Source organism: Mytilus trossulus, chromosome 9 (genome assembly GCF_036588685.1).
Source record: "Mytilus trossulus isolate FHL-02 chromosome 9, PNRI_Mtr1.1.1.hap1, whole genome shotgun sequence".
Classification (NCBI taxonomy): domain Eukaryota; kingdom Metazoa; phylum Mollusca; class Bivalvia; order Mytilida; family Mytilidae; genus Mytilus; species Mytilus trossulus.
The window spans coordinates 50,575,934-50,591,888 of record NC_086381.1 but is presented as its reverse complement, the minus strand read 5'-3'; the positions used below and the strand labels follow the sequence as shown (position 1 = coordinate 50,591,888).

The 15,955-nt window shown below is 30.4% G+C and overlaps 1 protein-coding gene across 3 annotated transcripts in view; it reads left to right on the top strand.

Annotated features, from left to right (window-relative positions):
* The window catches only part of LOC134683070 (lactadherin-like), an 87,628-nt gene that overhangs the window by 57,153 nt on the left and 14,520 nt on the right, over window positions 1-15,955 (top strand). The window contains exons 2-4 of one of the 3 annotated variants that reach the window (XM_063542121.1): window positions 1,002-1,077; window positions 10,057-10,262; window positions 14,054-14,176. In XM_063542121.1, coding sequence (XP_063398191.1) covers window positions 1,014-1,077; window positions 10,057-10,262; window positions 14,054-14,176 — 393 coding nt within the window. In that variant the 5' untranslated portion in view covers window positions 1,002-1,013. Of the gene's footprint in view, window positions 1-429; window positions 1,078-10,056; window positions 10,263-14,053; window positions 14,177-15,955 lie in introns of those variants that run through there. The other 2 variants (XM_063542120.1, XM_063542123.1) reach the window with 2 other exon arrangements.

Here is a 15,955-nt window from a genome sequence, read left to right as displayed (position 1 = left end):
ATCAAACCAAAGTTTTACATTTTATTCTATAAATTTTTGTGTTAGATTAAAGGCGTGAACGTTTTCTATATAAATAAGCTGTTTATAAACGAAGAATGACTTGTGTTAATTGAATATGACTTAAATTTTTTATGTAATCAGTGATTTAACAATTTCAAAAATCCTTGATATTTCTTTACGTTTTGAAATTCCATTTCTTCTATTTAGATCCATAGTTTTTCACATAAATAAACATTTGATATTATTATATTAGAATGTTTAAATATTGACAGTTGTAAGGGATGTATCGCCACGCTGGATAGAGACCTGAGAAGTATAGGTATACACATCACACGATTCATATAGTCCCCGCCTATTTTACATTGTATTCAAGCTTAAAGATGCGAAGATAAATAATTTAAAATATTTCCACCATTTATAGGTACGTCACTCTGTACAGGTAAATCTAAAATGACATGAGGTTTCGTCCGTTCACTTGCATAATTAAATGCTAGTGATACTAAACTATTTGAAGTTAGTTTACCTGTGCTTGCCAAACCGCGTGGACGAAAATATTCTCCGATAGCGATTTTTTTTTACCCAACCACAGAGCGCTTCGTTCTGAATAGAATTTACAGTTGTGATTTACTTTAAAATTGCGTTGACGGTTTACGCTAGTAAAGAAACATAATTTTTATTGAGGATATTATTACGATTACTTGAAAACTTGACAAAAGCAACAAACATATATATTAATAGGAATATAAAGAATATATTGTGTAACAATTGGATATACTATTAACAATTAATAAACAAAATATTATAAACAAATTAGGATTTTTGTGAACACATAAGCTTACATATTACATGTGATAAGAAAAAAAATACATTCGCAAAAATAAAATGTGAACATACTGAATTGGATTTATATTAAAAAGGAAATTAATATCAGTGATTTCGTGTTTATTAATTTTGTGAATTATTAAATGTGCTGACGAATTTGTGATTTTTGTCAATTTCAGAAACTATCCATCATGTTAGCAAGGTTATACATATATCTTTTAGCTTTTTTGAGTATTGGATATACTTATGCGAGTGGTGAGTATATTAATTTATTAATATTTTGTACTGTATTCTTATTGTAAAATTATAAATTCTAAGTTTTCGTTTATCTAGAAGTTAGTAAGAAAAAATATAATCCAGTTTGATTTCTTTTTTTTAATATACATATTTTTGAACTTTTCTGTTACTTTAGTTAATGAATTATAATTGTTGAAAGAGGAGCGTAAGATACCAGAGGGACATTCAAACTCACAGATTGAAACCAAACTGACAACGCCAAGAAGAAAAACAGACAAATAATAGTACACACACAAGACACAAACGGACAAAATGATATTAAGTTTTATTTTACAACATGTATTAAAAACCTGCAGTCACTTAGTCAGAGTTTATCAAAAGATTTGTTTGAAGTGGTTTATTTTTGTCGTGTAAGCACATCCTCTTTATCTACTTAATAAAATTTCGTGTTATTGAAATGTAATTTTAGTTCTTTACTATTTTCCCGCAATTTTGATGTGTGCAAAAAATTTATAAACTTGAAAAATCAGCAATAATAGACAAAATACTACCCATGTGGTTTGTTTTTAAAAAGTCACAAGATATACCATGATACGTGATCTTTTAAAGGGCCCTAACTGACAATAGTCTTTCCTTGTCTTAAGTCTCAAAATAAAAAAAAATAAGAAAGCGATGATCTTTTTATCCTATAAAATCTTTAACCTTGAAGGTAGACGGGTTTTACATCGTGACTTCGCTTCTTTTTTATAAGATAGAAACGGCTAGTTGACTTCAAATTATTTTATCACAAATGCAGTTCTTTCCTGTCAAAATAACTATACTCAGGTAAAATATGAGATAGAAAATAACGTGATTAAAGGGTATTAGCAACTTTTGATATTTAGTCTGAACTCATAGATAGTTATCATTGCAATATATTGCAGTCAGATATGAAAAAGAAACATTTATCAAATGAAATTGGAAATAAAGTAGATTTTACGTGACACAAGGCCCACAATTTAAAACATGTCTATTAGGCGACAAGATTACTAAATAAAATAGTAATGCTTGTTGTACAGTTTGAACAAACATCGGAATTTCGCTTGTTAATACTGATAGGAGATTTTGATATGGACGGAGTATTTTTTAATCGATTCATTATTGACTATTGGAAATGTAATTATATGGTAAGTTTCCTTTGATCAGTCTACATGTATATGTAGGGTCATCCTTAAATAAAGATAACAAGTAATTAGAGGGTAAAAGTATTGCCCAATGTTACAGATAGTCCATCAATGTTCAATTTAGATTTAAATTGATTTCAACATCCATTTAAAATGTCATTTTAATTTTTAGCCTCATTTTAGGGCTATGCAATCGCTGTCTAGTAAGGAGAATATTTAATTATCCCGGAGAAAAGTTTATTTTCCGTTTATTTGAACACATGAAAGCTGTTTCCCTGAAAAAAATGTTGAAATGGCAAATGCAGCGAAATAACTAAAGCCGTTACGCAGAAAAATAATTCTAAGGGGTATAATTATGAAAAATTTGCAAAATATCAACAAGAAAAAAAAAGGGGGAAACATCCCAGATTTTTAACGAAGCAAGAATATAACTGAGCAGAATGACTTAGGCTAACAATAATAGGCATTCATTTACTATAGATTAGGGGAAAAGTCATTTATCAATCTATCGCCCTACATAATTAAACAACATTGTTTAGAAAAACATAAAAATGATTGATCAAGCAACAAAAACAACATCAATGGGGCAATTACTGTGTTAATTTGTGAGGTTAAAAATAACAGATCATCCTTTTCGTTGGTTAACTTATTAATTTTTTTAACAACAAAGAAATGATTCAAAAACGTAAGATTTTTTGGCAACAGAATATGAACATAAAATTCTACGGTAATTCCTCTCTTACAAATTTCACTGTCATTTTCTATCTGAATTGCAATTTAGCACATTCTCTTTTAATCAGCTGTCTAAGATAGGTAGCTATAAGTATTGCATAAAGACAGTAATTCTCTTTCTTATATTTTGTTAATATTCATTAAGATTGATGGGTACTTATGAGTACACTTATTGTTATAGACACAGTTGCTATTAACTGGGTTGATTGCAAGAGGTGAGAAAGGAGGGTCTAATTGGATAGTTTCACTATTTTAAAAGTGCAACTTGTTTTTATTATGTAGTGAGCAATTGCGACATTCATGATGGAAAATGTCCTCGGACATTGATTTAGAACTTAAACGTACATGTATATGAGGGTATGGATGGGGGGTCTGTTATTCTGTAAACATTTAATTTTCACCCCATTTTTCTCTAATCTTTAAAAAATTAACCCCTTTTTTCTCTAATCTTCCAAAAATTAACCCTTTTATTCTCTAATCTTCTATTTTTTGGCTCATTATTCTCTAATCTTCATTTTTTAAGGGCATTATTCTTTAATCATTTAACCCCATCCAAACCCTCGTATATGATAGTTAAGTATCCTTCGAACGAGGGTCTAAGTAAGTTCCCAGACCTTGGTCCTGTATGCAACTACAACCATACCCGGAATCACACTTGAAAAATATTCAGATGAAATATGGAACCGAAATGTTTTCCTTTTAAATTGGTTGAAATTAATAAATGTATCAAATATTTGCCAATGGACACATTTAATGAAAAGTAAATCGCAGAAAGCAAATTAAACAAACGTACGTAGAAGGATAAAAGTTAAATATTTAAATATATAACTCGATTCCTTAAGCATTGACTCACTTAAAGCTATTTTTTTGGTTACAATCTGAAAGGCGAGAGGGGCTATAACGAGAAAGTTTAAAAGTCCTCGAACTCAGCAGCTGAGTTAGAGGACTTTTAAACTTTCTCGTTATGCAAGAAAATTTCAAGGTCAATATAAAAAGTTATAAATAGAACATTCGATTGGTAAGGTTTACTGGGATGAAGCGAACATAAATTCGGTGGAATAATATACAGATATACAAAAGCAATCAACTTTTCTATTTTTAAAAGAAATTTTAGTTTCTTTTTGTGAATTCTCTTTTTAAGTTCAGCTTGTCGTAAGAAGCATGGCACATGCCAGTTTTAAAGAATCATCTACCTAAATCATTGTGGTCAAAAGTAAAGGGTGCTTCAATATATGTAATTGCAACGATTTGGCAACTAACAAATGTGCCAAACAAAAATCAGTCAACATAGAATATAATTGAAACTATTCCAAAACATTTTCTCATTAAAACTTAACTACAAAAATAAAAACAAGTAGTCTTTGATAATCATTTGTTTGTTTTCGAACAAAATATTAATCTGAAGTGGTAACAAAAGTAAAATCGAGATAGTGTCGGAATTTGTTTGTGTTTTCAATGAATACTTTGAAATTCTATTTGTATATCAAAGCTAAGAGTAGGTTCTAATAACAACGAACAAAAAGTTCAACAACTTTCTCGCAAATGAGAATGTTGAAAGTGAAAAGCGTTTGAAAATAAGTCTATAGCAACTGTCGTCTGCTTCTTCAAATGTCTTCACGTGCGCAAGTAAAGATTGCAGACTGAACAGATAAATAACGCTACTGGTATGAGATAAAAGGGAAAACAATCAAAAATATAAACAAAAATAAAAGTTGGTAAAATAAAACAAAAAAATACAAAAGTTCAAATTAACCCAAAGTTCGACTTTTCATGTATCGATATCACACCATTAGGCATACACTGTGTGTATATATATATGAGAAGATGTGGTATGAGTGCCAATGAGACAACTCTTATCCATCCATCCAGTTTGTATAAGTAAACCATGGTTACTTGATGACAAACTTTTGAAATAAACTGTATACATACTTTTTTACTCATTTTAACAACATATCAAAAAATGTATCTCCTATTTAAATTTTGGACGTTTAAGTTAATTTTAATTGTGGTTCACAAACATTTTCGTCAGAAAAAAACAAGACAAAATTGTAAACACTAATTTTTCCGTATACAACTTCTACGCACTAAGGTTACAATTTTATCATTATCATGTGCAACTAAAACATCTGACCCTTACTTGTACCTTAAATAGTACATCCAACATATCCGTATAGTACGTTACTTAATAGATAAAATAAAATTCCTCAACTAAATTTATATCAAATAAAACTTAATCAAATCTTTTCATAGTATAACAATGGCCATGGTTTGAAGACGGTTTTTTTCTCACAGTGACAAAATATATCAAACTCTCATCTTTAATAAACTCATAGTATACCAAAGTTCGATTTTCTCTGTATTGTCCCTGTTATTCAACGCTTTCATAAAAGCTGAACAGATTTATAATTAACCATACGACACTCTGAAACTTACACCGATCTTAATATTAGTAGTCGGAGCACGAATCCGTGGTTTCTTTGCCAAATTCATTCGGATGTAAAATTTAGATATATCAGTATATATATATTTTTTTGCTCCATGGAAATGAGTGAAGTAGAAGTTTTTTTCAAATTCGAACTTGAAAAATATATGAATATTTGAGTTTGATAGAACTTGTGATTTATATTTAAACCATGAAATAAATTCATATAAAATTCGTATTGCATATTTGAATAGAATAAAAAAAAAAAATTGTGTGTAGTAGTTTACTTATTCGGTGAAGTGTTAAAACAAGAAGATCCTGTTCAATTCGCTTTCATTACTGTAATTACTATTATTAGATAAGGAGATGCCCTTTGATTGCTAATGAGACAACTTTTAAAAAGAAACAAAAAAGGAGCGGATTTAAGCACTTTAGAGGTTATCGTACGACCTTCATAAATGAGCAAAACCAATACCTTATAGTCAGCAATAAAAAGCCCGATATGACAGACTATATATACGAAACAATTTAAACGAAAAACCAACGTATATCACCACAAAACGAAAAAAAAATCGAGAGAAGAAAAAGAAGACATTGGAATATACCGCAACAAAACAGAAACCGAGCTTGTAAGGTTTCTAGCCTTTTCTGATATATCCAGCTGTTGTACACTGTACAGTAATAAAACAGCAGAATTTTCACAAAAAAAGAAACACACACTGAATTTCACTTTTCAAAGATCTAAGTTATGTAAGCATTTGATATGAAATTAATTTGATAATTAGAGGGTTTTGGCGGGATATTGAACGTCTCTGCAAACGTTCTCGATGTATTATGGATTTTTTTTACTAATTGAGAACACACACAGACGCTGATGAGAGTTATGAAGAATTATTTTACATGTTAGTTTTTCTTGCAAAAATAACTTCTTACATAATAATGGTTTATGGGACATAAACGTTATCTTTAACGCTGTTGTAAAGTTAAAACTTTATTGTTTCATTAAAAAGCGATAATAATTCGACTATTTTTGGTGGGAACGATAACCCCTGCATACAGATCATAAGTGCGATTGATAGCAAGCCGAAGAAACATGTGATCATGAACTGACAAAGTAAATACCAACTTGTTTTAAGATGTTCGTCTTTACGTGTGGCACTTAGGCCAAATCAAGTTAAAACTTCAATGATATTTTGTTCTTCTTTATGATCAACTTCGGTAGCTTCTCAAAGGCTAAAAATGAAACTTTAGAAAGGCTATTAGGAAATTATTTTCAGAAAGGCTAAATGCAACTTTTAAAGTACGTAAAGTGAAAGTTCAGATAGGCTAAAATTAAAGCTTCAGAAGGACCACAAAAATTTTTTTTTAAGAAAAGATAAAATAAAACGTCTGAAAGACTTAAATAAAACTTCTGGAAGTTTTAAACGAAACTTCAGAAAGATTAATATGAAATTTCTGAAATTAGGTTTACGAAATAAAACCACAGAATGGCTAAAATAAAACTTCCGAAAGACTAAAATAAAACACCTTAAAGGCCTACATGTTGACGTCAGAAAAGCTAAAATGGAACTTCTGAAAAGTTTAAAACAAAACACCAGAAAGCCCAAAATATAACAATTGTAAGGGGAAGTAAAAATATCTCAAATCATTTTTCATAAAGGTTATGCAGTTAGACAAATCCTGGATCATAAAAAGAAAGGATGACGACGGGATTAAAAATCATTCAAAAATGAAATTTTGACGTAAAAAAAACCCTTAATAATTTGCAGAGTCGATGAACTACAACAGTTAATATTGCATGGTATACCCAACAAACACTTAAATCAAGCAAGTTGATTTGTTAGAAATCATGAATGTGTTTTCGCTCGTTAATTGAAGAAAATTAATAGTCAAAACAGTTTTCCTGCCAAATTATAACCATGTGTTAAAAACATTGCTGTACTTAGTATGTAATTAAATTTGGATAATAAGAAATTACTTTAGCACAGTTTTCTCGACTAAAATATATATCGTCGACAATATGAATTAACGAAGCGCCGTGTTTAAGTAACAGTTTTACTATTTTGATACACTAAAAATCTCTATTCGTATATTTAAAGAATAATTATGTCAAAACTGTGCCAAAAAGTAAAAATACATCAGTTGTTTTTCAATCACCGGATTAGATCCTTAGTCATTAATTTTTGTGCGAGGTTTAACTACTTCCGTTTCATCTTGAGATCGTTGCCCGACTACGACGAACATTTGTCACCATTTTTACTTTCTTTCCGCAAGACATATACGTACAAGTGTTAAACACGTTTAGAATGTTATTCTATTGAAAAGAAACGAAGAAACAAGTGCAATAATGCAATTCTAATCAACAAGCAAAAAATGCAAAAACGACTGAAAAGGGCTCAAAATGCCGACCCCTTTTCAATATCGATACTGAGTAAAAATTACGATACAGTAAAGGCAAATGGTTCCGTTAAATCCAAAAGATTTTTTTCTTAAAATGGCAAGCAATTTTTCAGAATTTCAGATTTATAAATGTAGGCTAAGAATTTACGACGTAAAAAAAAAGTATTTATAAAACAAACAAGAATTGCGGTTGTTTTAAAGTATATGGACTGCAATATACGATAAATTTAAATCTAGAGGACGTTGGTATTTTATTTTTAATGAACAACATAAATTTCATTTTACATAATTTATCATGTACAAGACTTTTCTTGTCTTTTAGTAATCTCATATCGTAGCGTTAAAATTAGCATATAAAATTTAGTTGACAATTATGTGCACATTTTGTACTGATACACCTAATCTTTTCCTTTGGGTGTGGTCGAAAGTCAACTTAAATTGTTATAAAACCCTACAAAACGTTAACCATGTGTCCGTGTCAATGCATATGATAGTATGGCTTGTGACATTAAAGAGCTCGTAGTACTATAACGTGTGTATCAAGTTCACCTGTACGCTTTCTTGGAGAGTTTAAAATCCAAACCAAGATACGATACGACGTGAAATTGTTCCGTTGTTGTAGGAATTTCTTTTCAATCAATTCGAGTTAATAACTGTGATTGTTTTCCTGTAATGTTTGCACAGTTAGCGATCGTTAGTTTAAAATGCCATAAATGTTGCAGTTTGATCACCTTTGCACTAGGCTATCACGAGATTTCAATATTACCAAACTTGGAATTTGAAACATTTCTTTACAAGTTTAAAACATTACTTGTTGGCCTAACATTAAAGCTATAAATCAGACATTTTAAGCCATAAATTGAAAAAGTTTGTTTGGTTTTTTTAATGTTTTATTCAATACACGAAGTCAATCATATCGTACTGATTTGGAACATTTGAAAGTAAGAAACAACGAATTTGCCGTTCTAATCTTAACATTCCACTGGAACGAACATGATATACAAATGTTCCTCTTTTGATAAACAACTTCAAGTCTTACATTCCATTAGTGTAAAATCGGAAATTTTATCTACATTGTGTTACAAACGTGACAAACGGGAGATAACTTGCATAGAACGTGTTAAATGTAAACATGAGCTTAATTTCCATTGTTATACCCAGTCAGCAAACTTATTTCTTTCAATTTTTTTATTTTTTTAAATACTTTTTTTTATACTTTAGCTCAGAGGATTCGAAAACTTAAACAGATCCTAAAAAAACATACCCTACTCGGCTACATTTTGTACACAGATAACCATATTCATTTCAAATTTGTAGCTCGTTGTCAAAAAAGACGAAATACATTTCATTAACAATAATAACAAAAACATCACGTAATTTTAATTTAAAAATATATTTTACGTTGCCTGTTAATGAATGTAAATCTGCAATACTCCCATGCCATAGAACACATGACATGTCAACTTCGTTCTACGGTGAACTTAAAGGGCACTAAATGCAATTTATATTCCGGTTTTACATGTTAGGTCAAATTACATATTTGACATGCACCTGATTTTAATTTCAAATAAAATTAAGAAACTTGTCAAACGTTTATAAACGACAATTAAACTGGCCCCATTAAATGTCAAAACAAAATTGAAATACACATTTAGCTTCAATTATAGTAGTTTAGATAATGAATTAGGTGAATACTTGAAAGCATAACTTTAGTGTGGTTTAATGCAAAAGAAACAAAAAATATGTAATTTATTGCAAAAGCATGAAAAATCTTCATATTTGATTAAATCAGTAAGCATGCTAAATTATTTCATTACAAAACGTCTTGAGGCAATCCACAAATCTTTCAAAGTACTGTCTTCTCTCTCAAGTTGCGCTCTGATAAACTTCAGAATCCTTTCATGTCGTGCAAATTTACTGTTTGTTTTGTAAATATATATTCGTACGACTATTAATCACGCAAGCGTACACTTTGTATAATTTCCGTGTCTTCAGCTTCGTTGACCAATAAGTAAATACGATTATGGCTCTTGGGATAAAAAAAACCTGTTGAATATTAAATGAAAATTTAGTATAGTGCTGTCAATAACGGGATGACAAAAAAACAATCCATATTTTACCCGTGAGACAAAAATGCGCCTTGTACATGTAAATACAAAAATCTGAAAGTCTATAGATAAGAAAGTGACCGAATACAGGCGCTTGTATTGTATCCCTATACATATATAGATACATTCACGAAAGAACCAACATTTAAAAATATTTTTTTTGTACTTCCAGTTTGCGTGACGAATGGCCCCTTGGGCATGATAACGGGTGCAATTCAGAACTGGCAGATAACAGCATCGTCCACGTATCCTAAAGAATGGGATAAGAAATGCAGTGAAAAATATGCACGTGTCTATCTTCCAAACAAATATGGCTGGTGTTCTAAATATAAATCGTCGTCTGAATGGCTGAAGATTGACCTTGGAGTTGCGGCAAGGGTAAGGAATCATACGTATAACGTTTATTTTTCTCATAGTTTTCACCTTCTCACATATTTATGTGTACATTCATAATATTCCTATTCATATAATAATCATTATACAAAAGTTATGTTTTCATATTAGTATAAATATTTTTATTGGCAATTGTCTTGTCCTCTTTGATATAAAACCTCACTATACTGTCAAAATAAGGGCTAATACACTAAACCCGTATGTCAATTGTGAATTCGCCAACCAAGAGAAAAAACACGAGGCCAGAATTGCAAAAACTCGAATGTAGCGAAAGGTCAGAGTCACCGACAGAGAAAGTTGCAGGATGTCATGAATTCAGCAGACTCTATAAAATGGGACTAAACATTAGATACAGTCAGCTAACGATATTTCAGCATCGCAAAAATATCAAGACTCTCGGCCATTAATTAAAGAAATTGCAACGACAAACTGGCTTGGTTCAGGGTAAAGCCTGATTTTATTAGAGGACAACGGATGAATTAAAGATTAAATGAATTAGAGCAAAACTTACTCACAAAATTAACGATTTATCCCAAAATTAATGATATCTCCCTTAAAGTATTTACTTGTTTCCTATCTCATAGATATTGTTCTACGGTATTTGGTTTCTGATTTTCCTTTCAATTCAACTTGTAGTCATTAGCATGTGGTCTATTCTGATAGATGACAGATGGTTTTTAAAATATTTTATCTCTTCGAATACGAAACCAGGTTTTGAAAATTATTGACCAAAGTTTATTTTGATTCTTCCCGTTTACAAAAGAAATGAGAGTCAACATCTTCTTTCATTGAGACCCCTTCAGTAAGTTGATTTATAACGTACTACCCTAGTCATGCACGACAAACTATATATCTCTTAAGAGAGCATATTTCGTGATTTTCTTTTGATGAACATCATAGATAAGCAATTATATAATAAACATTCTTTTCAATGAAAATGAATTGTTGAATTTAATGTCTATGTTTTGAGGTCGTGTTGTATTTCATCATATTTTTTTGAAATGGAACAAATTTACATTTTTAAGGGTGACATGGCAAAAAAAATATATTCAAATTTGAAAGCGTGAAGTGTGGTTACCAAATAATATAATCTCTAACTAGTGAATATTTTTACTATTCTTTAAAGTACTCGTTAATACATTTCACCTCTTCGTCTAACAAAAGATCGTTAATCTCGTGAAAGGACGGTATTTACATTTTATACGTTTTTTTTCAAAATTGCTTCATCATTGGAATATAATACGACACAGCTCCCGGCAATAAACAAAAATTCAAGTTATCGCATACACGTCAGAATTTACTGTATACTAATGTGACACGTACGAATCAGAAAAAAAAAAGTTTTCTTTGTAATTTAAATCTTAAATCAACATGAAATACGTTCTTTTTTGCGATAAGTTATGTCTTAAGATGTATCTAGTAGGCCAGAACTATTGGGTTGAATTTCACAGTTAACCTCATATTTATTTGCTTCGAAGTATCTTGCTCTCGATTTGAGGGTAAACAACAATATAATTAGTGCACCTATATTCTCAGACAGTTAACTTTAACGGGTGACCGCCTTCCTAAGCTTCTGAGTACTGTGTATTCCTTCCAAGCAGGAGAGTGCTTTATATGTATCCCAAGGGAGACTAATCTTAAGTTGTTTAGATAAATATCTCTTTATTCCAACAGCAGACAAGATAAGTGTTTGCCTTATAGTTAAAAACCTTGTCATATCAACAAAGTATTTTATTAACACTTTTGATTGAATATACTTATGTAATATTCAATAACTACCTGAACGAAATAACTTTAAAAAATGGTTTATTATACGATTTTACCTTTAATTCCTATGATATTAAAGTAAATCCGAAGGCAGAGATTTTTATCAGTAGACACTTCGGCGAAACTTTGTTTAACAAGTTATCAGAAATAAAATACAAATATTCTTTATGTATATTGACAATCTTATTGAGAAGGTAAATAAATAGGACTTAAACTATCTTATTATTGTTGAAATCTCCAATTAATTTAAAGAAATCTTCAATAAAAAGTGCATTTTATTTGTAACAAAGGAATTTTGCCAAAGGAGGTATGTCATATGGTGAATTACACATGCATTGCTCCTAAGAGGTCTTCAAGTAAATCCTTGCTTCATACCTTAATAATTGAAAGTAATAATCATAGTTCTATTTTTTACAATAATGTTATAGATTACACTATTTAGAATTATCTTTCTTTTGCATTGCAATTTCTACAAATGTAACTGAATATTTTACGTTAGAAAGAGTTGTCTTTCATAAGCACGCGTTAATTAGAAATATTTTTAGTACACCGTATACGGATTGTCAAATCATATACTACCTCTAATGTGGTCCTTTACGTGTTTCTACAAATAACCATACGAAAGCTTTATGCCTCATTTGATAAGGCTATAGCTTAATTTAATTTAAGAGCTTTTTTTTAATTTTTAAATTCCTCAAGGCGAAATTCAAATTACATGCTTGTTGAGAAAATTGCATATTTCACGGTTGTATTTAGTCTGAATTACATTTCATACATCTTGATTAACACGGTGGAAAATTTGTAGATTCGAAAATCCGATCAAGCACCTACGTCACTAATCTAGATCAAGTAAACGTTTGACAGCATAGAAGTATTGTTGTCTTGTTCAATGAAGTTAACTTTTTGGTGCTATGCATTTTGTATTTAGCATTGTACTTCTGGCATTTAAAATTTTGACATGATTTTATCAAAAGTAATCATAAAGTTTACATCTTAAAAAACTAAAACGTGACAGGAACGTATCTGTATTTGAAAAAGTTGACAGAAAAAGTAAATGAAAAGTCAAACAAAAATTTTATCGAACATTTTTGAGAGTTTATCAAATTACTTGAAGAACATTGGTCATGTGATCTTTTTGTATAACGTTTCGTAAGTAGATCAGTAGTACAGTCGGTCTACAGTGTATGCACCAATATGACATCAATATTTTCATGTGACCGAAAATAAAACTTTTAATTGTTTTGGAGACACACCTATCATTTACAGATTAGACAACGCCAATGTTTTATTTGCGAATGGCTACACAAAAAGGATAACTCGCCAATTATTTTTGTTTGACCTTCAAGTACCTATTTGTCAAAGTATAAAGATATAACAAAATTGTACTTCATATTTGCTTTTTTTATCATTATAGTTTTTCCTAAAAACCATTATACATTTTCCAAAAAAGTAATTAGTGATGTTGTACATTACGTAAAATAGATGTATATCAACGACATCAAAATATATGTACTTTGCAACTGTCACCGTTTAAATATGTTTCTAACTGATTTATATAAAAGATGTCTGATATTTTCCAACAGTCATGAATGACCAGGCGGAATTAGGGGGTGGCCAGGTACCAATGAAAGTATGAGTGTTTATTTAGGAAATCTTTGAAGCATGACTCAGACAGAGACCCTCTGTTAGGCAGTCAGTTGGACCCACACGACCGATGTTGATTGTTATTTATGTTCATTTTTCATTATTTAGTATTGACTAGCGGATAAAAAGAAAAGGATTTCCGAATGTTTTTCCAATGCCAAGGTTAAAATTTACTACATATATATAGATTGGGATCAGGGCTCAACTATGCCCGACAATAGAAAATAAAATCACACATAAACACGTGCATTGAATATTTATAGGATGATGCATTTTAGGATAGTGTCCATTTCTGAATTATGACGGGAAATATTGAGTTTGTCGCACAGTTACATTGGCTAATTGCTTTTATTCGTATTCCTCAGGTGACTGGTGTGATGACACAGGGTAGAGGTGACGGCAAGGAATGGGTGACGTCTTTTAAAGTTTCGTATAGTATGGACGATTACAACGAGGCGTACGTCACAGACCAGTATGAAAATCACAAGGTGAGTAGTATCTATTGATCAACGTATTAAGAGTTCATAAATGAAAAAAAAAAATGATTTAATACAGGCCAATAAAAAATTAAAAATTAAGACGTCAGGTGAACAACTTCCTATTACTAATATGTTTTGACGTCATTATCAACTCTTGTGCAGAATGGTTTTTGGATCGTCCATGTAATGATCTATGACGTTTTATTTGATTGAAAATTGTTATCAAAATCATAAAGACCGTTATAGAACAGATATAGCAAACGTGATTATGTTTCAAAACAAGTCATGTTAAAAAAGTTTGAAACAGTGTTATTTTAAGCGGAGGTTCATTGACGAAAGTGAAGCGTCTTGCAAAAATAATCGACAAAGTCATTTACTCCATTGTACTCATCAGATCTATTATATTTTAGATATGTGAAGTAGAGGTGAAAGGTTATTCAAGATGTGACTAAAAGTAACACAAGGATAACATTTCACCACAACAATAAGAGCTGACATCCATAAACTATAGAAAAAACTCATTAAAGAATTAGTAAAATAAGTTCACATTTGCATTAACATTCAACTAAGAGTGTCAAAGATATCTGATTGAAATTGGAAGATATCTATGAAATACAATTAAAAAAGGGAATAAACTAAAATGTCACAATAAATGGCGCCCCACTTTTTCTTAAAGTACAGGTAAATTATATGGTCACATACATTGTCTAAATTGTAAATGCAACGTGGATAATTTAACAAGAAACTAAATTTAAATGTACAAATTAAAGTATCTACCAGCGATGGTTCTACGTAAAATTTAGATTGAAAGCTAGAATAGTTTTATTTCCTTTAATGCCATAGGTATATTAAGTGTGTAAAATGTTTACTTTTAAAACACTATATACTACCCTGCATATTGTCTGAAACGAAGTCGATAGTAAACTGGTTTCGTTGAAAGGCTACCCATATTAAAATTTTGTTTAATTTCAACAAAGTTAGACATCCTATCATTTTCTAATATGATTTATTTTGCTTTTTCTTCTTTCTTCGTAATATAAAATGAAGCGTACTTCTAAAACCAATGGTAATGATATCAACAAATGGGTACCTGGTATCCTCCTAATCTGTTACCACACGGTTAAGTCATCAGTCTAGTTTTTTTTCACAAATCGTAATAAGCAATATGCGCTAAATATCATTAGATATTAGGCTTTAATTATTTACACCGAATGTGGTTTCATCAATTAAAAAAAATCACTAGTGGCGCTCACATAAGGATTGTTCTAGCATTTTGAAAATGTTGAATAGCAAAAACGTTCCTTATGGTTTTCTGATGGAGAGGGGTTTGAGGGTAAAGGATTTTAGAAATAATTATCCTTGGTGGAATGCTTAGAATTGATAATACCAGGAAGAATAAGCCAGCATATAAAAGGAATATTTCGTCGCAAAAAAAAACTGTCATTCACCCGAATTCTATAATCCAATTTACGTCCTCTAATACTAATGCATACATTTAGACTCTTTGCAAACGTTAACAAATTAGGGGTCAGAACCTCGTTCTAATCAGTATTATCTTCCCGCGCTTTTTTGTTACAATAAACGTATAAATCTCCCATAGCATTCTTTTTACCCCTGCACAGGTTGACATGTCTGCGGTTGGTGGCTTTTTGAATTACTGTAATAAAGATCAATAAATTGATTATAATGAAATATGATGATTAATGATGTGCTTAATTGGTTTATCAATTATCTATTAATTATAAATGTATATACTGTCATAGTTTGACAATAGGTATTGTTAACTGT